General features: G+C 42.7%; 3 protein-coding genes across 3 annotated transcripts; 2 read left to right on the forward strand and 1 right to left on the reverse strand.

Annotated features, from left to right (window-relative positions):
* Positions 1–3,459: 3,459 nt before the first annotated feature.
* On the forward strand, positions 3,460–17,263 carry hoxa13a (homeobox A13a). The gene is made up of 3 exons (XM_088365694.1): positions 3,460–3,586; positions 14,650–15,605; positions 15,885–17,263. The coding sequence occupies exons 2-3, from the start codon at positions 14,939–14,941 to the stop codon at positions 16,130–16,132; spliced, it is 915 nt and encodes a 304-aa protein (XP_088221820.1). The 5' UTR covers positions 3,460–3,586; positions 14,650–14,938; the 3' UTR covers positions 16,133–17,263.
* On the forward strand, positions 3,460–27,292 carry hoxa11a (homeobox A11a). The gene is made up of 4 exons (XM_088365695.1): positions 3,460–3,586; positions 20,533–20,719; positions 21,255–25,389; positions 26,102–27,292. The coding sequence occupies exons 3-4, from the start codon at positions 24,714–24,716 to the stop codon at positions 26,332–26,334; spliced, it is 909 nt and encodes a 302-aa protein (XP_088221821.1). The 5' UTR covers positions 3,460–3,586; positions 20,533–20,719; positions 21,255–24,713; the 3' UTR covers positions 26,335–27,292.
* LOC148379811 (homeobox protein XHOX-3-like) lies at positions 5,961–7,838 on the reverse strand. The gene is made up of 3 exons (XM_088365601.1): positions 7,553–7,838; positions 6,933–7,168; positions 5,961–6,526 (listed from the first exon to the last, which is right to left on the reverse strand). The coding sequence occupies exons 1-3, from the start codon at positions 7,821–7,823 to the stop codon at positions 5,996–5,998; spliced, it is 1,038 nt and encodes a 345-aa protein (XP_088221727.1). The 5' UTR covers positions 7,824–7,838; the 3' UTR covers positions 5,961–5,995.
* Positions 27,293–27,919: the final 627 nt, after the last annotated feature.

The following is a 27,919-nucleotide window of genomic DNA, read 5'->3' on the forward strand; positions in this document are numbered from 1 at the left end:
GCCTGATACGCTATGCTTGTCTCGCACTAATTGAACAGAGATGGAACAAGGGAGAGCAAAAGAGAGGGGGAGGGGGGTGTAACATTCAAGGCCTCATTGATTAGGTGGTGAGCGGTGCAATGTTTCTCTCCTGACGCTTACGAGCATTAAAGCTACATAAACACCTATAATTGGTTCGTTTAGAGCGGTGTGGCGCTCACAAACACACACGTATGTTGCATGCGTGTGAGGAATATAAGACGGGGGGGGGGGCAAAATTAAATGCTCATTAAAGCCAATGACTTGCGGTGAGTGTGGGTGGATAGATGTCGTCTATATCTCGATGGCGTGCTAAGGCGGAATGCTAAAACCATCCTGAGAGACTTGAACGCTCACTGCACGAGAAAACGGGAGGGACACCGCTGACTGTGACAAATTAGCTCTTGAATCCGTCGCAGCCAAGTGGCCGTGGGCACGGCGAGAGCCAGATCCGGCTGGCTGCCTCCAGTGATGGAACGTTATTATGCCGTTCTAATAAAAGACGACTCGGGGACTTTTGGGCCCGGACGGCGTGGTCGGGTCTGCATATCAACAGTGCATAAACAACGAAGAGCGGACTTATAAAAGAAAAATAAGATATCACGGACGGCAAATTTTAGTTTGGGGGAAATCAAACAACAGCAATCGTCTCGCTGTGACAGCGGTGATATTTTGCGTGTTACCTGTCCCGTAGCGCCACATCCATCACAGGCGGTGAGACCACCTGTCAGGTTCCACGTCCCATCGATGGCTAAATAAAACCCTCGCTGGACACGGAATTATGGGATTCCTCGGTTATGGCTGTCACGCACACAAATGTAATACACAGTGGACTCACAATGCGCCTTAGCAGGTAAATATATTGACGATTTGGGCACGCCTCCACTCCACTCTCAACTCGTCAGTACGGCACTAATATTAGTCGTTTAGTTGGAGAATGATTCGACTTATTATGGGATGGCAGCTGATTCCAGTTGCCACCACAACGCCTGCGACTCTACCCCGTCAATCACGCCTCTCAGATAGCTCCATGATTGCAATCGACACTCCGATGATGGAAGTGAATAAAACTCCTGGTGACAAGCCCGCTTGTGAGTCATGGCCACGCATTAAAAGTGGAATCTGACACTCGGACGTTCTTTTTACTCAGCCGTGCTTTATGACGGGACGTGGACAGGCCTTCCTCCATCAATCGCCGCTTTTGCTCGTGTACATTTTTATGCTGGCGGCTGACATTTGAAGTAGCGGGCTTTCGGGAAAGCAATGCGATGACTTCTGGGTGTATGCGGCTAATAAAACAAATGAGCCGATTCTTTCATTTAAGCTAAGCACCCATTGGCATGATGTAGCCAGTGAAAGCAATGATGTCCTCTTGGCGAGCTAACTTTCTGCTTGTGCGTGCTCCTCCACCCGATTCTACTAACCGCTGCCTAAACAAGTCTTTACCTAATGTAAACTCATCCGGGCCTGTGACTCAGCCGCCATCTTAGACGTGGGTCCCGTCCTCATAAAGGCGGCGATGTTTACAGATCGGCTGCAGCGGCTCACCTCTGATCCGCCTTCTGATAGAAGGAGAAGAGAAAGAGAAGGAGACATGGGAGCAGAGAGGCACGGAGACGCCAGGGGTTACATGATTGCAGGACAAACTCATAAAAGTTCCATTAACCCAGGAGAAGTTAAAGAGGCCCTGTTTTCATCCAGCAGACAGCCGTCACAAACAAAGCATCACCATAAACTGGATCCGCCTTCCTTTCTTCTTCATCTCTGGAGCGGCTTGTTTTCCATCATTTTCCTCCCGACACAATTTCCATCAATTCGTTATGTATTGACACATTGATGATTCGTATGCAGTCGTCTCCCCTTGGAAGTTTTAACAAGACTCCTCAGATGACCAAAACAGGACCCCCCCCCACTTTGGAATCTGCCTTCCTGTCCTGTGAGTCACAACCTGAAGACGCCACAGGTCGAAATACGTCAGCGTCAGTTTGTCTGTCTTGTTAAACTCGCAATCGGCTCACAACTGCTCACTTATTTTACATTAGAACAAAAAATAAAATCATCGCACTCAATTTTGCTGATTATCTAATTCCTGTTTGCAAAAGGCTTGAATCATTTCAACATTGTTTGTCCCCGAAATGAAAGGCGAGTCTCCGCTGCGTGACTACGTAAACAGAATCATGTCCGGACATCGTAGGACACACACACGCACACATACACACACACTTGACCCCACCTCTACCTTGTCAATCACCTCCTTTTTATGGTTTTAGGGAGGTCTGCTCCTAGCCAAAGAGTGTGAGTGTGCTTTCAAATCATCCATTAGGCCACTAAGCACGGACTCTTAGTCCGTCTTGTGATGCCCTCGCTATCTGGTACCACTATCTCCCCTGCTCTCTTTCCCATGGTGTAACCTTGCCTCCCTAATTTCCTTCTCTCCAATACGCACGGACAACTCAGGACTTATTTTTTTTTTTTGCCAATTTTTGGGGTTGTTTTGTACCACCCAGACCACCCCACCTCAGCTCTCCAAGCCATTCAAATCCAATCTTCAAGTCACAAAAGCAAGCCCCTTCCTGCTATTAACACCTACACTATAGCATGTCCAGTCAGACTGTGGGAACCGGCTCCTTTTTGGACTCATGGAGGGCGGGAAAAAAAACTGGAACAACTTTGCCGTGGCCTTCGGCCGCCATGGTAGCCGAGCAGTAAACGCGGCCAGCGTGCTGTAAAATAAAATGAAGTGCGCAGAGAATTGGGCACAGCCGTAGAGCCATTGGCTGCCGAGTGGGTTGTAAAATAATAACACGGCGTTGTAAAAAAAAGTGCTTATTAAATCATTTTTAAACAATATTGCTTGATGCAAGCTATTCAGCGAAACAAAAACGATTTGATGGGCAATCAAAATAAAATGAATGCATTGGATCAGTCACTGGTCACACCATTAGGTACACCTGCACATAGGATTTTATATTAATTGCAGCAGTGTATAACTTCAGCTTATTTTCATGGATACACTCGAATAAGGGTATCAGGAAGGGGCACTTGATTTTTGCTCAATTTTTATTCACCAAAATTTACACAGGGGGAAAAAAACTGTTACAACTTGCTTTCACTGTGAGGAAAAGCAGTATGCTCACCTGAAGTAAGGTACACCGTTTATATACTTAAGGAAGAGACCAATGTTAACAAGCAGGGGGAAAGGTGCCTTCTAAAATCAATGCAACATTTGTTTCATGTCCTTCCATCTTTAATTGAATTAGTACGTGTTGTTAACTTGTAGAATTTGATGTTTATGAAAGTTATCATGTTAAAGCACAATAACTGTACACTTGATAATGGATGGTAATGGATGAACACCCCTACCTGAGTGGTAAAACCCAGGTAAGTTTGGTGGTTCAAAACATGCGGGTGTTGGTGCGTTTGCGACAAAATGTGCCACTTAATGCGCTTATTATTTATTTATTTTTATTTTTTTGCGGCTAAAATGCACGCCATAATTTTCATGCCTACTGGGGAATTTTATTTATTTTTTTTCTGTTGGATAGCAGTCCCAGGACGTCGACTAAAGGTAAGAGCTGTTTTGGAAAATGTTTGTGCAGCGTTGCAATGAAAATGAATTGCTTATGTTGTGGCATCTTTTCAAACTTGCTGTTTTGTTTGTTGGGGCGGAATTTTTGCTTCATTTGTTTTGCTTCATCATTTGCCTTGAAATAATTATTGTATTCTCTCATGTTGACGCATTTGCAAAATATCTTGGTTTCCTTGTCCTTATTTGGTCACATAAGCAGGCTGCGCCATAAATAATGTTGATAAAGACGCGGGTTAGAATGACTTTCACCCGTCCCCGGCAACCCCCCCTCCCTCATTCGATTGATTTAACGTGACCCCCCGCTTCCAAACGATATTGGAAGCCTATTTAAACAGATGAAGGTCTAAATTGTCTTGCTTGTATGTGCATTAATCTCCCATTCATCATCATTATGCTGTGATTGGGTCGCGCACGCCTCCGCCAGCCCTTTGCGTTCTACGACAAGGGCCTGTAAATTAGGATGTAAGCCAATTTAAACCAGCAGCAGCGCATCCATTTGTGTGTGTTTGCGTGCGCTTTAGTTTGGGACAGCTGCACTGCACCGCCCTCATTCAAATGCTTTGTGGAAGCAGTGGAGCCGTGCGCCAATTCTAAGGATGATGCGATCGTATGTTGAATTGCGCATTTTGTGCCTGCTGAATTGGAATATGAGATTGTTGCTGTAGGCCTCATACATGCGTGTTTAATTGTCTTGTAATTTGCCACCACGTTTATTTGTTCTGCGTCAAGGACTTTTGTGGGTGCACCTGTCTGATAGTTGGCTGCTCAATGTGTTGTCTTTGTATTTAATTATTATGTATTCGTTTTAAATGACCCGCGTCGCTTCCCAAGAAAACAGCCTTGATAGTTTACATAAATCTGTCTATGTGACCCGCTTGGCTTAAACGGGGTATTATTCCAAACATATGCATTTTAATCAGCGTGGTCACACTTACAAGAACTGCAGTTAATAAGACCATCAATCAAGGTGGAGGTGGGACGTGCGGGGGGGTTGGCTGCGCCACGCATGGGTGCGCAACTGTCTGATTAGGAGGCACCATGCAGGAGGACGACGATCCGAGGACGTTTTGTAATTTGGGTGTATCGAGGATGAATGAAGACGTATCAGTGAATAGTGTTTTTATTTTATATTACCTGCTGTATGCTTACTGACCACAACTTAGTCAAAAAATTGCTATTGTAAAGGAAGAAAAATACCATATGTCATTATTTTATGCAGGGTCTGTATCATTTGAAATATTCGGGTATACCTTTTCGTGCGTGGGCTGTATTTTGTAAAGAGATGCTGAATTTTGAAATACGATACTCCATCTAAAAAGCACTAAAGGTGGTTTCATGAGCCCCTCTTGTGCAGCTAAATAACGAATAAAAATGTTAGCCTCTTATAGTGTATAATATTGCTTTGTTCTAATAGGGAAAAAAAGTAAAATAGTATCTAAGTGTCTTTCGGCTTGAAATATAAATTCCGGAATGATTTTTAATGCAATCACTTCATACCAATTTGCGCAAATAAGCCCTCTTTGATTGGTGCGCTATCGATCTCTTTGCACCTCCAGTTAAGTGGCTGCTAGAGGAAAATATGAAGGAGCCCTGGGACCACTTAAGTGTCATGGTCAATCTAGTCGACCCATCACGTGATATGAGGCCGCATTCTGCTCTTGACAGCGACCATTTGAGAAGAAAATTATTATTGGGAGAGGGGGGCCAACAATATTGAGCCCCCGCCCCTTACAAAAACGGAAAATGACGAAAACTCGTCTGCTTCATTTCGATGACAGTTTATTACAAATTAGACGTTAAGATCCTTAAAACAGAAAATCAGTTGGAAGAAAAATACATAAATATAGACGAGTGCAGCAATTATAATTAAAAGATAATTGATGTGCTGGTTCTTATGAGAAAACGACAAATATTTTATTACGTTTTTTTTTTTTTTTTTTTGATTGTCCACTCTCCATCTTGCGTCGTCCTCCTCCTTTGTAATCCGCTCGCTCCCCTGGCGCCTTGTTACCTTTCGGCATGCAGCAACCATCGCCTTGCTGGTCTAATCATTAATTCCGCACTCAAAATTCACCGGCTCCTACATATACATCACGCTGTAATTTCATGTGCGCATGGCTGAGATCTGCCTCTAATGAGACGGCTCGGGCTCCTTTAACAAATCCCCCTTGTTAGAAATAGACTCTGCATGGAAGCATCATTCTCTATATGGATGTGGAAAGACGCATAACCTAAAAAAAACCATAAGGATTGAAATGTTTCAGTCGATGCATGTGTCCTAATTTATTTTAAATATGATCATACATAATTGGTGACGCAATAATTTCTTGTGCTCTGGTCCAACTATTAAATAAGAGTTAAAGGCTCCATGCTATAGGAAAGTTTGTTTTATCTGTTGAGGGGAACCTCCTCTCGCTGGTCCACTGTCACGGGTGAAGCTTTGCTCAACACGGAAGGCGTAAAAGTGACAAAAGCGTCAGTCCTGCTCGTTGGGGAGCAGGCGAAGTCCGAGGACGGGGCCCTGGATGACAGGCCGCCGGATGGGGCGGAGTGACAGGCCAGGCAAGTGCACGGGCTTCCCCCGGGACCGAGCCCGTGAGCCGCACTCTGGTACAGGGACGGGTGCCTGAAGGCGCACAAAAGTTCCGGCCTCTGGTAGGGGTGGGACAGCATGCGGAAACTGTCCAGGGGGCGCAGGGGGTTCGGGAAAGGAGTGGCGGCGGTCGGAGTGGAACCGGCTCCCACCCCCAGGTGCGAGTAGTAGGGCAGCGGCAGGTGGGATGGGAAGGGGTAAGGCAGGTTCCCCGTGGCCGCTGCGTGGCTCATCATGTATGTGTAGAAGGCTGGGTCCGCAGGGTGAGGCCACGTCATAGCCAGACGTTGCCGCTTGTCCTTCATCCTGCGGTTTTGGAACCACACCTGCATGGGGCAGGAGACACGCCAGGTCAAATATTAACCACAAACCTATTACAGACCATAATAACCCACTTCAACTGGCTTTGTAGCCTATTTGTCTTTCAACGCTATATATATATATATTTTTTGAGCTATCGGGAAACAGGTGGGTCAAAATAACCCAAATCGCATCATTTGCTGCTTGGGTCAATTTGACCGCTCCCCCCATAATAGTTTGATTATTTTGAAAAAAATCCTTGAAAATAATCGACCCATAATTGGATTTTTTTTTTAAACCCCACTCCATGTTTTTAGAAGGCATATATATCAAGCAGTACGTGTCATTTATTTATTTTCCTCATGTGAACGAGATGATTTTATTTTTCTGAAGTCCGGTCGCCCTTTTTTGGAGGACTTCTCTTCATCATACCTTAATAGTAGTTTCCGGTAGATTCAACGCAGCCGCCAGCTCGCATCTTCTCGGCCTGGACACGTAGTTCTCCCGGTAAAATTCCTTCTCCAGCCGCGCGATCTGCTCCCGGGTGAAGGCTGTGCGGTACCGGCGAATCTGATCCGCCGAGAAGGACAGAGAGTTCTGACCTTGGACGGTCTTACCCGGGTCAGAACCAGAATCACTTGGCAGACCAGGCGAATCTCCATTTCGACCTATAGTGTGACGATATTGTACATTGTGACATCATGTTGCGGGAAAAAAGCAAGTTATTTACTTCTCCTATAAATGATTGTAGATTTCTTTTTTTTAATGTGAAACGACATTTATCACAATTTTGTGAGCGAAATGTAATATTGGCATTTTCAGATGATGCAGTATTTTGATTTGAATAGATTATCTGAATCTACCTTAGTTGTTGTTGCCTAGAATAAAATACAACTTTCACCATAACGCAAATTATATTTTAATAACAAATAACTTTGGTATTTTTTCTGCATCAGAGCATTTTTAACTAAAGTATTTTGGAATTGTCTCGATGATCTGGATCGATGTTGACATCTTTCCCAGCTCTTGCTGTCCAAACCAAATTTGCCTACCTTTATAGTCCATACTTTCAGGCGTGCAGCTCACGTCGATTTCCTCGTAGAAGTCCGACTCTGTGTCCGAGCTGCTGCCGTCTTTGTGGGCCCCATCGCCCCGATGCCTGTCCCCCATGTCCGCGCACAAATTCCTGCGCGCGATCTCCTCCATCACCGCTTCCGTCAAGCAGCCTCTGCGGTCCGGCTTGCCGGGGCTTCCTGCCGCTAAAGCCGGGGTGCTCTTGCGCGTCTGAGCCTCCTGGGCCAGCATCTCCTCTCGGCTCTCCATCCCGCGTGCACGCCCCAGATCGAGCAAAGATGTAATGTTTGTTAGGTGTGTGGGACGAGTGTGGGATGGCCGATGTGGTGGCGTGTTGTGGGCTGAGTCTGGAAGAGGAAGAGGAGGAGAAGCTCTTGGTCAAAGTGGGGATGCAATCCGGTCTGACCCTGAGAGAAGAGTGTGTAGCAGGAGCTCTGGGAGGGATCACAATTACCTCGCCCCACTCCTCAGCTCTCGGTCTGTAGGATGCCCCGTGACGTCACGGATTGATTGTACATTTAAACGGAAGGCTCAATGGTGCGGTTGGTTCGTGGCTCATCCTGGAAGTAACGAAGTTTTCTCAGTGTCTGCGGTACTTGAGTATTTTCTGAAGAAGTTTTACTTTTGCACCCTCATTTGAAAACGGATGTAAATTTTGCTCCTATATTTGATTTAAATAAGGTGAAATAAGAAGAAGAATTAAATAAGTTTAAATAAGAAAAAGTTGCTTATTTGGAGACATCACAAAAATTAGGTCAACTGTGGTTTTTTTTAAATTTATAAATCATAAGTGCCACTTTATAACCCCCCCCCCCACACACACACAACTGCAATCACAGCCAGCACATCCCTCTCATGTCGTCTGCAGCCTCCCCCCCATTCCCTTAAGTGGAGTCAAGTAAAGTCCTTAAAGGTCAAGTCTCGGGGTCAGTTTAGATAAGAAAGCCTTTGACATTGAAGTCTTTAAACGTTAAGAGCCAGGCCAGGAAACATAACGGTCGAAAAAGATCCTACTGCTTTCAATTTGAAAGCTCATGTTGTTGTTACTTTGACAATATAGTCAATTATAAAGACAAGGCATATTTTTTTAATGCTATTGTGGTATTCCTAAACCACGTCAAAACAATAATTATAAGCATTATGTGTCTATGATTTGAAATAAAAGTCCATCAGGCATCTTGTATGCATTTTGGAGACTAATTCAAATGACATGCGCATTCCAAAGAATTTCCCTTTTGAGAGCAGGTCCAATGCTGCCAACGCCGCTTCCGACTTGAGTCGATTTGCTTGGGCAGCTGCAAGGCATGGTGGGATTTGCGTGGCGCTGATGTTGGTCGTGCATAGGGGCGGGGTCGTGTTGCCAAGGACTTGGGGAGGGAAGCTTCAAACTGCAGCAGGCTCTGCTGTCCTTGTGCGCCCTCAACTGGCTGATTGTGGGAAAGACGCGAGTGGGTACCCTCCCTTCCCCCCCTGCCTGCTTTTCTGCTTGCTGAGAACTGAGGGGAAATTCCTTTGGTTTTTCTCCCCCCAACTCTTTCATCCGGCCTGGATGAAGAGAGAAGACATCTCGCTTTTCTCGTTCTCCTTTCTTGCTGTCATATTTGAGCAGTAATATTTGAAGAATGAAGCACATTATGAACGTCAGCATTGTCAGGGACAAAACAAAGCTGCACAGAAATAGTAATTCAATGAGAATAAATTGCACAAATTGTAATTAAATAGGAAAAATACATCCAAAAGATTAAATACAGATATATTTTACTTTTTATGTAAATGCAATTTTCAAATTAATGTTTTAGCATTGAAATTAAATATAGGACAAACAGCAATACTAAATATTGATTCATTCAATCCATATATATATATATTTTTAAGTTTGAAAAGCACTGATCAGCACTTACTGGTTGTTTTTATTATTATTTTCGGGGTTAAAGCCACTGTAGCACAGTTAAAACTCTCAATAGAGAAGTGTATATGTATTTTTAAATAGACCATGCCCGTTTTTTATTCATAATGTCAGAAATCTCATTGATGTCATCTAGTTTGAGTTTAGTAATGTGTTTAAATGTTTGCTTTCTTGTCTGGCCCGAAAATCGAAATATTATAAGCAGCTCTGTGTGTAGCTAGTCGTTCTAAACCAGAAATTCCAAAATACATAGTTAGGTTAAGTCATAGCTTTCTTTATTAACGTAAATACACCAGTTTTCAAATGCTGCTCTCAGATTGGCTTACGTCACCAGCACGATTTGCATACGTCTATTTTTTTAAATATATATTTGTTCGTTTTTTCTGTATTCGAGGGAGCGCTTTAATAGATGGTGCCGTTTTCCGTTTGCATGCAACCTCTTTGAATGATCTATTGCAAAGGTTGTTTTTGTGCTACTTGACGTTATGCAATGTCTTGGCCAGGGCAGATGAGATCTTGTGATCCTTCAGAGATAACGCTCGAGAGCCTTTTGCGCAACCGTCATGACCTTGCATGCTTTACAGTAGTGTCACTTATATTGTGTGTGCTTAAGATAATAGGAGGACAGCGGAAAAGGCTTTGGACCCTTTGCTGACGGAAAGGATGAAAATATACACACGCAGAAGGCATGATTTTGTCATAAAAAAAAAAAAATACTGGAGGGACAGTAGCGAAATAGAAATACTTCGTTCCTGTATGTTTTGGTGCTGAGTATTTGTTCTGTTGATGCTACTTTTATTCCCCACTTGAAAAATTAATGGCTGTACTTTGCCTTAGTTTGTTAAAATAGGCTTGTTGACATTTTTAGAGTGCGCGGATGATGACTACACGTAATAAAAAGGCCTAATTAAAGGCTGATTTTTGATTGAATTATATTTTGGATCTTATAAAAGAAAAAAGAAAAAAACAGTGGTAACATGATGGAATGTGAATTAAGGAGGGAACATTATAACGATGACCGCACCACATTCGGAGACGTAAGATTTCATCCACGAGTCAACCTAAACTTCTGACGATCAAAATGTTAATTCTAAAAATAAATACAAGCAACACGGAGAATAAGGTGTATTTTTGAACGTATCGTTGGATAATTTATTTTTTATAAATATTTTTGTTTGTCAGTACATAACTTTAGAATGCAAACAGTTTTGATAGCATAAAAGTCGAGCAATGCAATTTGCTTTTTCGGCATTAGTGCTACCTGTATATTGGAATAGGCAACAGATATTTGTTTTAACTATACACGAGTACATTTCACAAACTTGAAATAAATACGTTAAATCTTATCAGAGTCTTGTTTTCCCTAAAATATCTGTATTTGTACTTTTGCTCTCTCGACTGGGCCCAACTTTGTGACGTGGAGCAGAACTCTATACTACTTTGCTTGGGGGGGCTTAAGGGAGGGGGGTTGCTAATGCACCCCTCACTTTTATGAGGCAGCATGCAGGCAGCCCAACTTGAACTTGACCATGGAGTCTGCGCAGTACGCGTGGAATCCAAACGCGCGGATCTTCCAGATTTTTCAATTGCGCACATGTTTTGATGCATTGCTATAGCAGACGAGCTTCTGAACCTGGCTGCAAATAAAACGATTGTTTGCCCCTCCCGTTTCGCTCGTTCTCTCCCTCGCTTCAGTTTGGCCTTGAAACGGGATGACGCATGCAGATTTAACTCGTTGACCTTGGAGCCAAACGTGTCCCGGTGCTGGAAAGCAATTGTCTCATCCGAGCTGCTCCAACGTTGTTGTGCGTGCTTTTAACACAGTTTGGAAGTGGGAATTGGAGTCGTGGAATAAAATGGGCCAAGATCAGTAGCTGGGTGACATACCAGGTGCAAAGCTTCTACGTTTCACAAGAGTCCAGCTTCTTTAGACTGGCATCTTTTGAGAAAGCTGATATTTACAAGTCTCTCTGCTTGCAAACGTGTTTCTCATTTTAGAGCCTCGCCACTACTACTCTCCATCTTAGGTCTACTGAATGTTTTCTAAAGCATGCAGGCAGTGTTATTATGAAAAAAAAGAAACAAAACAACCGTGTTCCATTAAAAAAAAAAAAACAAGGGGCGGCTATATATGCAAACGTAATGACGTCACGACGGCAAATACGCGACTGGAATGATAGCAACAAACAGTCGCGTGATGCGCGCTAACCACAACGCCTTTTGGGAATTAAAAATGTTCCAAGCTAATGTAAAAGCAAAAACGGCACCATCAATCTGTTGAAAGATTAGAAATTGCAAATATCACAAATAGAGGGAGCTAAATGTTTATTTAAATTCAACAGAAGTCAACCGGATGTATGCGAGGCCAGAATTTTGCCCCTCTGATTTGTCTTATTCATATTTTGAGGGACTGCGGTACTTTTGATTTGAAAAGAGATTTGTCATAAGTTTTATTCCACTTGCAGGGCGTTACATTTTTGAGTTTGTGATATTCTAAAACCACCCTTGCACTTTTCCCCCCAAACCAGAGACTATATTGATGATTTTTTGTTGGTGTTCATATAGCGCCAAAGAGATTTGAAATTGACATTCCATTTTAGAAGCACGTTATAAACGCTAATGTGACTGTTTGGACAGGCGTGGAAATACTGCCCGAGGAGGTAATCCTCAAATATTCACATGTGGTTTGTTACTTTGACCACACAAAAAACCCAACACTTTTTATTATTTCAACATTTTCTGTCGACGCAGCAGACGTCACAAACATTTTCTGCACCATCTTCCAATGATGGGGTTATGCAATTGACGACATTTTGACCCATTTTCCATGATAAATATGACTTTCTATTTTTTGCTTTGCACGCAATTTAATATAATGAATGTGCAACCTCGTGTGTTACGCACGGTGGCCAATATCAGCTGGAAGTATCATAGCGACTAAAAAAGGCATTTTGTTGAAGCTATAAGCTTAATATATTAGTTCTGTATTATTAGTTGGAATAGTGGAAGTGTGAGATGAACTTGCGAGCTTGTATTTGACGGGTCCCGCGGTGTGTTTTTGTATACTTGCGCCCCTGCTGTAAACGCGTGTGCACATTGTGAGGGGGTCTTGGATCTGGACGAGCCACGTGCATGCGTCCCTTATACCACCTTGCCGTGGACGCATTGTTGTGATAGCACGATTTGAAAAGCATTGCAGTCAATTATTAGCAGTAATGAAATTGCCAAATGTTACCAATGTGCAACAAGTTGGAATTATTAGATACGGTTTCAATCAATATTGTTTTCTTAAGGTCAAGACACATCTAAGCGTTTATTTTGGAACGTCAAATTACTCGTGTGGGATTAAATATGGCCCCAAACCAATTTCATATACAGTACATGTGTTTATTTGGCCTGTGCTAAATCACTTATTGAATTTTAACATTAAAAATGAGATTTTGTGCATTATGACGTAAATCTTCAGGCGATGACATGTGCGCCTTTGAGCAAAAATACAATAGAGCTTTTCCCGACACAACTTGACCCAATTTAGTGACTCTAATGTAAACAAGATCTTGTTTATAGTGAACCTAATAAGTGCAGTTATAGCTTTTCAAAGGGAAAAAAAAGCACGAGAGATTCTATCATAACTTTAAAATATAAACAAATCTACTGAGTAGCTTTTTAAGGAGATTGCATCATCTATTCAGAGTACGGAAAACTTAAATATTATTAAATATGATTATCTGAGCACTGGTTTTATGTTGTTTTGAATGAGAAAATGTCAACTATTTTTCACCATAGAAATTTTGTAAACACGCGGAAAACATACGCGATTGTTCGCGTACTTGCTAGTCACAATCATTTACATGAACAGCTTTGACCAAAAAAAAAGATACAAAAAGCTTAGGTTAGACTAAAAAAAAAAAAAAGATGTGTAAAAGCGTCAGAACTAACAGACGAAGAGCCATCGGTCGTAAACAGACCAGACACACATTGAAACGACGCGTTTACCCCTTCCCTTCTTTGCAGAGTTCCCACCATTGTCACACGTATTTGCCAAAAAACACCTCTAAAACATCTCTAAATAATAAACACAAAATTCTTCGAATCCTACCACAGCGTTTCGAAAAGTGCACTTGGCTCAAATGCCGCTGAGACATTGGACGAGTAGTTGAGAAGGAGCGCTAGCTGGTGTAGAAAACAAAATGATAGTAAAAGTTAATGTCCTCCAATAGCTTTCATTGGGACAGGGATTCTCACCCTTCTTCCGTTCTTTTCAAGCAGCTCAGACGCTCCCTTCAAAGCCTCAATGGCCCTCAGCCCGACGGCGAGACAGCAACTTTCAACTTGACCTTGGCCTCCAGCGGTGTCCACCCCCCTCCCCTTAATTAGCCCGAGTCACAATAGCCCCCCTAGGATCATAATAGTCTGCTATTTACATGTTGTTGGCGTCTGAAAACGGATTTTTCCGTCTTTTTCAAGGGCGGCCATGTTAAGGAAAAATACGCACTGACGCGTGCGTAAAAATGAGCAAATGTAACCCGCTTTTTAAAAAAATCGTTTATACTGACACACTTTACTGTCTATAGATGGCAAAGTGTGTAACTATAAAAATTAAAGTATTATTATATAGTACGTGTGGCACATATGGGGGAAAATGCAAGGTAGTCGTGTGTGTGTGGATGTGCGTTTTGGATATACTTTATTTAAATACATCATTCAAGATTCTGTTTTCAAACTCAGCTACAATGAATTAATGCTTTTGAACCATGCACTTATTCCGGTTTGTCACGCGTAGGAAAAAAACAATGCGTGCCAAGTGTGCATAGATGTGTAAATGTGTGCGTAATGGAGCATGCGCCTTGAATTTACTTGGTAGTTCCTCCACGAATCAAGGAAATGCTGTTCTCACGTAGTGGGATAAGCAAATATACTACAGTAGCACATCTCTGCTTAAGAGTTGTGCATTTAAATTTGAGGTTGTGTTCATTTACATTGGTGTATGCTCATGGGGAAAATACGTGGCATATGCGCATGCACGTTCAAATGTGCGTAAACGAGCACGTTATCGCTCAATATCTCCTTTTGAATGTAGTTTTTGCACAATTCAAGCACATGTTGTGTTGAAAAAGCACAAAAATTGTGATTATGAGTGGTACAGGCTGAGCTTTTGTGTTATTTCAGATGTTGCGCAGCAACAAGATTAAGCGCAAAAGGACGAGCTCAATGTTCGGACGGCTACGGTCAAGTTGCGTCTCCGCATATTCCTCCATTTAATTATCTCAAGTGGGGATGTTTACCATCCCTCCCTTTGCACAGTTAGGTCACGTGTGGTGGTGGCAACCAATGATAGCGCGACGTCGGCGCTCCGGTGCGCGTCACCGCTTTACGCTCTGGGAACCAGGATGGATCTTTTTTCACTTCGTGGGCTTTTTCGAAAAGAGCCAGAAGCTTCAATGTTGGACGCCGTGCTATGACAACGTCACTGTTGCTCCGTCCTCCTCGCTACTGGCTCGACCCGTCGGTGATGTTCCTCTACGACAACGGCGGCGGTTCTGATGAAGTGAACAAGAACATGGAGGGCTTCGCGGGCGGCAACTTCGCAGCGAACCAGTGCAGGAATCTGATGGCGCACCCGGCCTCGCTGGCACCCAGCACGGCGTACCCGTCCGGCGACCTGCCCGCCACCGGCGTGGGAGAGCAGGGGAAGCAGTGCAGCCCCTGCTCGGCCTCCCAGAATTCCTCCAGCGCCTCCCTGCCTTACGGCTACTTCGGCAGCGGCTACTACCCGTGCAGAATGTCGCACCACGGCGGAATCAAGTCATGCGGGGCGCAGCCCCCCTCCGCGTATGGAGAGAAATACATGGACACGTCGGTCTCCGGGGACGACTTTACCTCCCGTGCCAAGGAATTCGCCTTCTACCCCACCTACCCGTCAGGTCCCTACCAACCTGTGCCCAGTTATCTGGACGTGCCCGTGGTGCCCACCATCGGTGCGCCTTCGGAGGGCAGACATGAGCCATTACTGCCGGTGGAGAGCTACCAGCCGTGGAGCCTGGCCGCCAACGGCTGGAACAGTCAAGTTTACTGCGGCAAAGAGCAGCCTCAGTCGGGACACATGTGGAAGTCGCCTCTTTCAGGTAAGCAACCTTGCATCAGCCTTTTACTTTGCTTTGCTTTTACCTCTATTAATCCTGATTTGACTTTTCTATGTGAGGATTTGATGTCAAATGTTTATTTGCAGAGAAAATGTTTGCAATTTAGTCCATCGAAATGATTTAATTCCGAATTGCTTTAGTATACATTAATTGCTTTTAATTCAAAATGTATTCTCAATTCAATTCTCCAATGCACAAATAGTGTTTTGCTGTGCACGTTCCACTTGTTGACGCTCTCCGTCCGTCCGTCCGTCCACACAGACGCGGTGTCCCACGCAGGCGGCGACCCCAGCTCGTACAGGCGTGGGAGGAAGAAGCGCGTCCCGTACACAAAGGTGCAACTGAAGGAACTGGAGCGGGAATACGCTGCCAATAAATTTATCACCAAGGACAAACGGAGGAGGATATCTGCCCAGACCAATCTGTCCGAACGGCAGGTTACGATTTGGTTTCAGAACAGACGCGTAAAGGAGAAGAAGGTTGTCAACAAATTGAAACCTCTCAGCTAGTCCCTCTACCCTTTCTCGACATATTCACACAACGATAAACACACACTGGACTGGCTTGGAACAGCAATAATTTGGTGGCTGATGACTTCCTGGAGCTTTTTGGAACAACAAAAAAAAATTAATAATAATACCTGCCACGTTGTTGTCCAAGGAGGAGAAAAATCAAACATGGAACTGCCATTTTTGTGACATTTTGCTCACTCTCGCAGAATGGTGCACAACGAGCGTCCACCTTTTTATCTGCAACTTTTAACGAGAGTGATAAATGCGAATATCCACGTGAAACGACGCTATTTCGGATTTGGACCTTGGGAATGTTAAATATTAATCTTCATGGCTTTTTCTTCTTTTTTGATCTTACTCACATGTTTAGCTTGTAGTGCTTGTTGGAACGCGCGTCATCGTTCTTGTCCATTTTCATGGTGCACTTCTCGAATGCTCAGATAATCTTGCGGGATTTGTGTGTGTTGATATCGTGCATATAGCTTTTCATAATGTGTGACTTTTCATGTGGTTGTGTATATAAAGTAAATTCGAGCATGATGTCAAGCGTATGTGTGTGTCCGTGCCAATAAAGTATGTATTTGGGATATGCCTCCAATATTGTTGAAATCAGAGTCTTTTATGTCTAGAAATAAATAGTCGATCCTGACTGGATTTTTCACACGAATGTTTTTCCCCCCATTGGAATATTTCTGCATAATTTTTATGTCCTGGTCAACAATGTCCTTGCAACTTCCCCTTGAACGTGACCGTGTCTTGACTTTATTACTTTGGAATTGCTTGCAATCGTATTGAAATGCTTAAATGGACAAATATAAATAATTTAAATGTGTTGGAAATGTGTGAAGTAAACATCGATTACCAAGAAAGTTTGGGAGGTAAACAGCGGTTTTGTGTTGAAATGTAGATAAACACTGCCATCTAGCGACCATTTTGTGACTAACCCCATGATTGAAATCACCATTTTGTGACCAGCACCATGATTGAAATCATTGCCGACGGCCATAACATGACATTACGTGCGTCTAATATCTCATTATGTGGTGCCTATCAAAATGCACTATTTGATGCATTATCAATTATAATATGCAAATGTAGTGAGGATGTAGGAATGTATAGTAAAACTTTGAATTAATGGGAATAATCCAACCCGCATGCTTTACCTGATTATTTACGGTTAAAAAAAATACCAATGCATTGGAAGTCCAGGGTTTTTATTTCTCTCATTATTGTGCTCAATTTAAATCAAATTTATTCATTGTCATGAGAGTTGCTATTGGTTACGTTTGTGTAATTTTCAGCAATATTTAGCGCACGGAAGCGATTTAATTTTCTGGATGTTTGCAGGGAATGATTCGGATTGTGCTTTTGGTGTCTAAAATGTTAATAATTTTTTCGTAATTTAAAACATACTGACATTTCTTTTATCCTGCTTTTTTTCTTACTTATACTTAAATTCCACTGTACAATTGTATCCACTCGTTCTCAAATACGTCTAAAAAAATAATTTATATAGTTCACGGTCCTTCTTCTGCAGAGATTGTGTGATGTGTTCAATAAGTAAAATATACGTTGCATGTCAAATCGATCGTGGACTTTTAAAATTGATCTGTGTGTTGCTTTATTAAATTCGGAATATTTACGAGAGAAAAAAAAGAAACTGCACTTTTCGAGCATTATATCGTCTGAATGCGTTTCTCAATTCTTTGGTGGGTGACTAAGTGTAATTGCAAGTGAACAAGCAGCATTAGCTGCTATCTTTTGCACGCACGTTTACTTTGGCTGCAATCATCCGTGAGTCAGTGTGACTGGCAGTCAAATGACAGCGTGACTCCCCTGACAGGCTCACTCACGTATGTGATGCAAGCCGAGCTCATTTATCGTCTATTCCAGAGCCTCACCCTAACAATTAAAAAGTACTTGCGATTATCATGCAATGTAACTTGTCAATTTACAGATTGCTGATGACTTTTGAATTATTATAAATGTTTGGTATTTGGCGACAAGAAATTAAGATGTAACTAGTATTGTGTTTTTATTTGCTTTTGAGCGCATGTTCCAATATATAATCAGTCAGGTTTGTTTGTCACCATCGAGGTCCACGCAAATCGATAGACCACAAAAAATCTGTAGTAGAAAATGGTTATTCTTTTAATAATAAAAAACAGAAGCATCATACAAATTTGGGATGGTCATGGCGCATTTGTTTGTCAACACCAAATTATTTCTTCATTTGAGTCTTTTATCCAAATGGTTGTATGGTCAGAAAAGTATTGACTATTGCACTACACTGAAGAAATATTGAATGAATTTTACTTTGTCAAGTGGTCGCATAAAAATGGAATTATCTGGATTTAGATAACGTTTTTGTAAGTAGCTGTATAGTCTAATTTAAAACATATGTAGCGCCACATGATTTGTTGTTTTGGAACCAGTTGGGAAAAAAAATCAACACGATTTTTAAGTGCAGTCCAGCACAAACATGTACTTAAACTTGCGTCTAAGCATTGTTTCTTTGCATATGACGTCATTTGTTCAATTTAAAACATTGATATTTGTTTACTCTGGGAGCCACGTTACTCAACTTCATTTATGGAGCTTTTAAAAAAAGCAAAAAAAAAGCAACCTGCTGAAACAAATGTGCATAAATACAATTGTGCATAGTTTATAATATTCTACACGCTCACAAATATCCATTCATGTGAATAAAATATTGTGTTAATGCAAATACAGTGCTTTAAAACAGAAACTCTTCAAGTTGAAATCAAAACACCGCAGCAAAATAACCCCTTGTGTATAATGTCCTCTCGTGCTTGTCACTTGACGTTGCGTCCGCGTGGCCGCAGCTCTCGCGTGGTGACATCACCATTCGTTGCGCCCACGCGAGACGCCGCACACGTGGACATGCGCAGTCCGTCGCCACTGCGGAAGTTGGCAATTTGACGCTGATTGGTCGCGAGAGGCATCCGAATCCGCCCTTCTTTCCTGAGATGTAACTTGAGCACTGGGAGAATAACTCCCCCATGGTCACGTGTAACTTTTATGAATGGAACGCCCATCGACGTTTAAGCACTAGCGTGCAAACCATTGGCTTCTGCTGCCATCTACAGGCCAAACAGGGAATTGCAGAGTTTGGCTTGACCTTGCATTTAGCTTCCACGCGTCCTTTAACTTCCCAGATTCATTTCAAATAGATTGGCTAATGTGCAGTGTTTGTGGTGAAGGAACATGAGCACGTTTCAAAGCTTTGCCTCGGTCTTGATTTGTTTACTTGATTTAATACCCTTTAGCTACGTGCTTAATTTTAATTTACTTTAGTCGTTTTAAATGAGTTGTAATGCTTAATAAGCACAGTGACCTCATAGCAGACCAGAAAATGAGTCAGCTGCCTCTCAGACGTGCTTGGAGCCAGACGAGGCCAACAGCAGCACGCATTGTGCTCTTTACATTGACCTTCGCTGTCTGCAAGTAATGGAAGCAAGGCCCGTGCGCGCACCCGCGCGCGCACAGACAATCCCAGTCACCAATATGTGGCCCAGCCCGGCAGCTCAAGGTTGGACCATAATCTCACAACCGCCCCCTACAAAATTCAGTCCAAGACCGTGACAGGTCACAAATACAACGCGTGACCGACATCACGCCGAATCCCCCATGTCCAAAATCGGCGCCTTGGATTGCAACAGCTTGAAAATCCCCCGAAGCTAAACTCGTTGGCTGTTTCGAATGAAATGTCACAATGCATTGCATAATAATCAATTGGGGATTTTACGCAGCTGCAAATGTTAATGGGGTTCTATTCCATTACCATTGAATGCACGTTTGAATCCCAGTTTTTTTTTTTTTTTTGGTGAGTCTATAGTGTAAATGAGCCATTTTGGTGCATTTAGTGTCTTAAAAATAAACCGCAAAATTCCGTCAAAGTATGTGCAAGTGAATGTCACCTATGTCGGGGAGGGAAACGTCCAGTCTTTATTTTAATTTCAGTTAAGCAGGCAATTAAACAACAGATTCTATATTCGGAGTTTTAAATGCATACAAATAGGCGCGACTTAAATTTGGAGCTAAACGAAAATCAAATACTCTTCGAGTGCGTCAAATGCGCATCTTATTTTTGACATGAACTAGTTTCAGAATGTGACGTAGCGTACGTCCACTTTTAGGATTAAACCAATGAAAGCTGTTTTAAAACGATTCTGAGGCATTTCTACTTTTATTTGGCACCCATCAATTGTGCTGTGTCGGCGTTTTCCCTAAATGTGAAATGACCTGAGTGCATTCTGTGTTGAAATGCGTTTTACTGCACACATGTAAAGCAGTGTGTGAATAAATTCAGTTTCCACATGCCCCGCTCTTCATTTATTGTGGCACTAAAATCCGCTTTCTTCCCTTCTGTCTAGGTCCATTGTCCCCCGAAATGCGATCCACAGGCATAGCCGCCATTGAGGAGCTGCTGGCGTGTCCAGCCAGAGGTGCTCCCGTTGACCGTGGAGTTGCTCACTTTCCCAGCGACGCTCCTGTGTGGTCCCGGTACTTTGCTGTCACCTGGATGGAAAGAAAGAAGTCATCAGATGCGCCTGGAATCAGGTTTTTTTTTCTCCCTCTCTCTCTCTTCCCTCCTTCCCATCTCATCTTTATGTCCTCGTCGTCTTTTCCGCTCCTAAATTCTAAGCTGTAAATGTTTTTGACCCTGTTACACCCAAATGGTTTTACACTCCCCGTGCAACTGCAGTCTGGTGTCAGCTCAGACTGCAAGCGTGTATCATTCAAGTTCAAAAACAAGATTTTCATGTTAAAAAAAAAAAAAAAGGTTTCCAATTGAAATGTGTGCATATGAAGTGTTTAGGAAATCAGAAGCATTGGAATGGATTTTGAATGCGTGCGTCCTCGTTCGTTTACGCACGGCAAAACTGCTACGTAGGATATAATTTGACACCTTTTTTATTCCTTCCACTTTATTTCCAAAAATGTATCATAACACACAGTCGGATCCCGTTCCACTTTTCTAAGTGTATTTTCCCCTTTTGACTTGCAGGTGTGATAGCTTTTATTTTTGTCTGCCATAAAATGAAAACAAAACCAGGCAGCAGTAAAGCTGTGTGCCTTTTTTAGTCCACTGCAGGACTCGAACTACAGGAGGCTTCTTTCTGCGAGGTCTGAATGCGCCAATTGAGGCTGCTTTACAGCCCGCAGGCAGGCAGGCAGGCAGGCAGCCCTACCTGATGTGGCGTTAAACTGTACCCTCAGATCCTCTTCACAATGAATTGTTGACTCGCGCTCGGTCTAACAAGGCTTTATGGCACACGGCCGAGTTTGCTCTATTTAGATGTACACTTGTATGGCTAGGGAGGAATTAGAAAAAATTCGATTGGTTTGAATGGAAGGATGTTGAAATAGTGCTTGTTAAACAACTGCTTGAACGTGTGTGGATGCGTGTCAAGTTTTTTTTTCCTTGAGGCAAATTGGGTGACAGCAAAGTAAATAGTGAATAAGGTCGAGTCTGGCTTTTTGATTTTAAAATCTTAACTCTGTTTTTCCAGTCCAAATCGCAAAGTGTGTGATTGTGCGATGTGACATTGTACCTGGAAAATGATTGCCCTTATTTCCTTCACAAAAAACAATATTAGAAAGTAAATACTGCATAAGTCACCTTGAAATTATTTAATGACTCTTTTTGTCATTGAAATTGATACAGTGGGAATTTTTTGTTGTTGAATTTATTTGATTGTATTTCGTCATGTGTTACAAAAAATATAATCTGGGTCTTGGTACATTTTTTTAGAATATAGTCTATAATCGTCACAACGTAGGTGTTTAGTCAATTTTGAAAATGTATCTGGAGCCAAGTGATTTTATTTTGTGCAACCACACGGGCAAATACAATTGAATAAATTCAGCAAAAAAAATTCCACTGTATGAATAAATTTTGTGGTTTAACATTTTTTAACTTAACATATTTCTAAGATTGTATGATCTTAAAATTTTAAACCTATTCAATATGGCAAATAATACAATTTATTGAAGATGAAACGTGTCGCTTACATTGGTTCACTCATTAATTTTTCACAATATATATTGGACGAGAGTAGGAGAGTTTCTATGACCTCAAAATCGTTTTTGTTTTCCAGCATTCAAAATAAGAAATGACATCACAGTCGATCTTAGGATGACACATGCAGTTGCCCAAAATAAATAAGCATTGCCCTAAGCCTGAAGTCACTTGCTGACATTAAAGCACAATCTTGTGACCCAAAGCATGCGTAAATGGAAAAGCAATTAAAGGAACTTCATCTGGGGCACAGTAGGTCCTTTTGCTCTTTGTGCCTCTTTTCCCTCCCCCGAACTTGAATTCGACCGTTCAGACAAAGCTTTGGCTTTGAGAGCGCTTCCAGTGCCAGACTGCACTTTGCTTGCCAAAAATCACACAAGAATGATGCTCGGGCAGACTTTCATTCAAGGTTAAAGCCACTTAACTACGCTCATTTGTCTATTTATTTATTTTTTATTTTTTTTTTTGCTTTTCCCCCAAACGCCAATCGGACAGCGTTCAGGCGATTTGCTGCAAGCGCATCTTACCGCTGTTGTGTTGTTGTGTCTCTCGAGCTGCTGAGTTGAGATCCGTGATAGGTGGCGACTTGCTGTCACGCTTGGCCGCTTTTGTGGTGTCTGCCTGGCTGTGTGGGGGTAAAAAAAAAAAAAAAAAGCTCAGCAGAATAGTATAGCAGCTATAAAAACGCAGGTCTGTGCAGAGCTAGCCTTTGCTTTTTCTGTGCATCCTGTGCTCAATTAGACCTTAAAAGCTTCTGCACACCTCGTAGAATTAGTCTGGGACTGGTTTAGAGGCGGAGCGTGTTAGTCTTAAAAGTTGCAAAAGATTTGTTTTGTTTGTACCCCCCCCCCCCCTCCCTGCAATTTATCCAAATAAAATAAAAGCTGCATGGCCACACGGCATGTTGCTTCCTGATGGACGAACCCACGCAAGAAAGCGATTTAGCATGAGATATTTTCAGCTTGTGTTTCACATGTGCTATCAAGGGCTCAGATGTTGGCATGGCTGGGGGGCCCCCAGCCAGCCACGGCGGTCTTAATCCAAGCTCAAGTCTCTCATTCAGACCATATTAGAGTCAGGTTGCGCAGGATCCAAAACGAGCTCCACGGTGGCCTCGGAACAGCCGAATTTGCTCCGTGACAGCACCGCCAAATAAAAAGTTGTATAAGTCAACTGCTTTCAAAATTCTCAAATTATTACGCAAAAGTAAATGGCGCACACGCGTTTACCTTTTAAAGTAAAGCAGCAAGCTTTTTTTTTTCCTATCAAGAACCTGGGAGGAGACGCGGCTAAAATATGATTGTAGATAAAAACATCTGGAAGATGTTTTCTTGTTGGAAGAGGCACGTTTTAATAAATATGTCCAGAAAAACATGAAGAAATGGCCGCGCGTAAAAATGGAGTGGAACAGCGTGCTGCGAGAAATGGAGCGGTTTATTCCTCCGTGTTGGAGTCAAGTAAAATACACTTGTAAGTCACGTACCATTTGAAAGAAAAGTTGGTGTCAAGAAAAGTTGGTATGTGGGCAAATTATTACATCCGCCACTTTAAATATACTTCAGATGTTGCATAAATAAAGGCCCAGTCTTATAGATCCATTTTGTTCCGCTAAATAATATTGCCTCCCTTGTTTAGTTTCACCTTGCCGTAGACAGTTGAAACATTAGCCGCTACTTTGAACATGACCCTGATAACCAAATGCGCACTTAGCCAAATGCTTGCTGTTGTAAAAGGACCAAATGCTGATGACTAAGACAATTCCAAACGCAGACTTGGGAGATAAGCTTGACCGTCTCCTTCCTCCAATTCACGTTGTCTTGCGCACGATTGTGCTTTTTTCCCCCCTTTGCGTAATTTGAATCATGCATGTGTACGGAAAGTAGAATATATACACTCTTAAAACTGCCGGGTTGAAAATTGGACTGTCCCTGAAAATCTGCCGTATTTAACTCAAACGTTTGTACGCCATTTTTTGATTTTCCTGCATCGGTTCAATTTTTAACCCAAATTGGGTTGTTTTTAATCCAGCAATTTTGAAGGCAATATAAAAAGTGCGTATATTTAGTGGAGGTAAATCACCTTATGTTGTGATATTTTCTGATGTTATTGCAAATTATTGAGCAGAAATAGATGCAATCTCAAACAAAGTCGTGAAGGAATGATGGCGGGTTTTTTTGCTTGCTCTGATTTGTTGCAATTTCAAAGAATTCATTCCCAGTCCAACATGGCGATAAACTATCAATGTCAAGCTTAACACACACACACGCGGCGTGCGCACGCGCCGTGCCTCGCGGCGTGCGCGCACGCACACACTGAAAATCTGTCAATTTCTTGCCGCGTGGTCACGTGACTCCCGCCTCCGTGGAGTGGATGGCGATGGCTCTCCACGTCAGCTTTACGTCTCCAAATTTCTGTCTCGCGGACCTGCTTGAAAGAGGCGAGAAAGCAAGGGACTTCAGAACCATGTTCAGGGCGGGTGTCGAGGAATCCAAGGCCAGCGTCGAGGCGTAGAACCCGGGTTCCGACGATACCATGATGGATTTTGACGAGCGGGTCCCTGTCGGCTCCAACATGTATTTACCCAGCTGCACCTACTACGTGTCAGCGGGAACCGAATTCTCCGCGCTGCCCTCCTTTTTATCCCAGAGTCCTTCCACCCGGCCCATGACCTACTCGTACTCCTCAAACCTCCCGCAGGTCCAGCCTGTCAGGGAGGTGACATTTAGGGAGTACGCCGCCATCGACGCGTCAAGTAAATGGCCGCACCGGGGCAATTTGACGCAGTGCTACCCGGGCACCGAAGATATGGTGCACCGGGACTGTCTGTCGGCGCAGACGGAGCTTTTCAGCAAAAGCAGCCCCGCGGCTGCAGCCGCTGCCGCCGCCTACCATCATCACCACCACCATCACGGCGCCGCCGCCGGCTCCTCCAATTTCTACGGCAATGTGGGCAGAAACGGCGTCCTCCCGCAGGCTTTCGACCAATTTTACGAAACGGCGTACGGCACGGCGTCGGAGAGCCCCTCCGCCATCGGCTACTCCGGGGAAAAAACGCATAGCAAGCAAGCCGCCTCTGCCCCGGACGACTCGGGTTCCGGCTCCTCTGGCTGCCGGGACGCCGAAGCCAAGGAGCCCCGGGAGGACACAAGCAGCCCGGAGCTGTCTTCCGGCAACAATGAGGAGAAATCCAGCAGCAGTGGCAGCAGCAGTAAGTATTGCATGTATTCAAGTCGCCTCCTTGCTTATGAGAGAAACTTTGCGCGCCGCTGTTAAAAATTTTATATGCTGTTTTATAAGCATATAATGTTTATAGAGAGCCCCCGTGGACCCCCTCCCCTTCTCTTCCAGCCACAAAACTTTGGCCAAAACTGCGCCTTGACGTTCTTGCTATTGAAAATGACCATGAGCCGGATTTTATTTTTTAATTACCACAAAATAAGCCTGCATGCGTTCAATAGTGAAACATTGTCGCAAAACAATAACCCAGACAGCTTTGAATTTGTTTTGTGAGGGCGGTGCCTTGCTATGACTGTCAAGTCCTACGAGTTTTTACTTTAGCATGTCACCTTAATTTACCCCGGGATCGTCTGTTTTTTAAAAAGCTGCACCCATGCACTCTCCATAGTCGCTAGTGGAGTAAATTTAGCCCGCTGCCTCCCCTGATGGAAAAGGTCAAAGCCAACCTGCACCGACTGTTTTGACTCAACTGGGGAATGTTATTGGTGACATATGCGAGGGAATATCTTCACTGTTGATTTTAATGTCTGCACGCAATTATTGTCCGCTTTCCATGTAACGAGCAAACTGGGGTTGTGGGGGTGGAATCATCATAATATGATATTAACTTTACTGGTTTTGGTGTGTGGTATTATAACCAAGCCTCTCTCTTTTTTTTTTTTTTTTTTTGTCCGCCTCCCTAGATGGACAGAGAACTCGCAAGAAGAGATGCCCTTATTCCAAATATCAGATCAGAGAACTTGAGCGAGAATTCTTTTTCAGTGTGTACATTAACAAGGAGAAGCGGCTGCAGTTGTCTCGGATGCTCAACCTCACCGACCGCCAAGTCAAGATCTGGTTTCAGAACCGGCGCATGAAGGAGAAGAAGTTGAACAGAGACAGATTGCAATATTATACATCCAACCCTCTGCTCTAGTGAGTGACTTATTTGGACCCCAGCGCGGGCGACCCGCCTGCCACCCAACGCCATGATTCTCTCAGGCTGCGGTTGTTGTCGTGCAACGCCACAATGGCCGCCAAAACAACAGTGGTGTGTTTCAAGTTCGCGGACAAGCACCCGAATGGCCGGAAGAAAAAAAAAAAAAAAAAGAAAAAAAAAAAAAGAAGCGAGCTTGAAGGAAGACGTTTGGCCTCATGGACGTTTATTGTGCTATATAATGAGCTCTTATTTTGGATTTGTGACTCTAATTGCGCGCAATGAACGCCCGCCTCACGCAATAGTGTGATTCACGCGTTCTCTTTATTTTTTGATTTTCAGTTTTTACTCTGACTGAACAAGTGTATTTTGTTATCAAAATGTAATTAGATTTTTTTTAAAATATGCAATCGCAAAACGGAAGTCTTGTTTAATTCAGTGAATCAATACAACATTGGTGTGACCAAATAGCGTCCAACGAATAAGAATGTAATTTTTTTTCCTTTGTGTGTGTATTTATTTTGTAGCCACTCGTTTACTATCTTTTAATGTCACGGCTATCCAAGTCAAAGTTTATTATAGCGGGTTAAATGTATTTATATCTACTCCTCTTTTTAATACAATATAACTCCGCAATGCCATAGTTGATTTTTTTTTTTTTAAGTCTGACTTTTTAGTCAAATACTGCAGGCCTAACCACCAGAGACATAAGCTCGCGGGATCCACGGAAGTCGCACTGAGGTACACGCCCAAAAACACAGGTAGAAACATGTAGCAGGTCTCCTGCGTTCTCTAATTTGACTTAACTCCATTTCTTCCGTTTACTTTCGTGACTCAGAAACATTTGGTTCTTGCGGTCTGACGCGTAATCAAAATGAAACGTTAATTTCATGTATGCGGTTTGTTAGGGCGAAAAGCTGGTCAGGAATCTCCTGCTTGTCCCCAGAACACGATTGTGTATTATACTATATTTCCAAATAAAAACCATTGAAAATGTTACTGGATGGAGTGTTTTGTATATGCGTACTTTGGTAAAGCGGTATGCGTAATTATACATATGGCGCATTTTACGCAATTGTAATGTGGTGCTTTTATAACGTTTACCATGCTTTTACTTGGTACACTTGTGTTTAAATTTATACATACAATGACTTTTTTTTTTGGGAGGGATCGCGAGGTTTATTTCCCATGATTGTGCTCTTCTAGAATGCCTTACTTAAAAATAAAAGAATTCTCTTCAGTCATGATTTTCTTTAAAGAATGGTTCACATTTAAAAAAATGTGCTATTATATGTTACCTAAATATTCACAATCAAGTATGATTGTCACAATCAAACTTTTAGAAAAAAAATTAAAATATTAGCAGTTAAATTTCTTTGCATCGCACTGATTTGTAGTCCTCAACAGCATTTTTATTAGATTTTTTTTATGTTTGATCCTTTTCTACACAGCTCTGTGATCTAAATCATTGAAACAAAGTCAAATATTCCCATTTTATGATCAATTTATTCGAAGAATGCTTTTATCTCTATCGTTAATAGTCTCCATAACATTTTACGTTCAGAAAACATGCACTATTATTCTG

This window comes from Syngnathus floridae, chromosome 21 (assembly GCF_059516105.1).
Source record: "Syngnathus floridae isolate MCC-2025c chromosome 21, RoL_Sflo_1.0, whole genome shotgun sequence".
In the NCBI taxonomy this organism is placed as follows: domain Eukaryota; kingdom Metazoa; phylum Chordata; class Actinopteri; order Syngnathiformes; family Syngnathidae; genus Syngnathus; species Syngnathus floridae.

Bases quoted from the DNA above. Each gene is read 5' to 3' on its own strand.
- hoxa11a (XM_088365695.1), top strand. From the start codon at position 24,714: ATGATGGATTTTGACGAGCGGGTCCCTGTCGGCTCCAACATGTATTTA. The intron at 25,390-26,101 runs GTAAGTATTGCA...CCGCCTCCCTAG, and splicing joins CAGCAGCAGTGGCAGCAGCA to ATGGACAGAGAACTCGCAAG.
- hoxa13a (XM_088365694.1), top strand. From the start codon at position 14,939: ATGACAACGTCACTGTTGCTCCGTCCTCCTCGCTACTGGCTCGACCCG. The intron at 15,606-15,884 runs GTAAGCAACCTT...CCGTCCACACAG, and splicing joins GTGGAAGTCGCCTCTTTCAG to ACGCGGTGTCCCACGCAGGC.
- LOC148379811 (XM_088365601.1), bottom strand. From the start codon at position 7,823: ATGGAGAGCCGAGAGGAGATGCTGGCCCAGGAGGCTCAGACGCGCAAG. The intron at 7,169-7,552 runs GTAGGCAAATTT...GTCACACTATAG, and splicing joins TGAAAGTATGGACTATAAAG to GTCGAAATGGAGATTCGCCT. The intron at 6,527-6,932 runs GTATGATGAAGA...TGCCCCATGCAG, and splicing joins TACCGGAAACTACTATTAAG to GTGTGGTTCCAAAACCGCAG.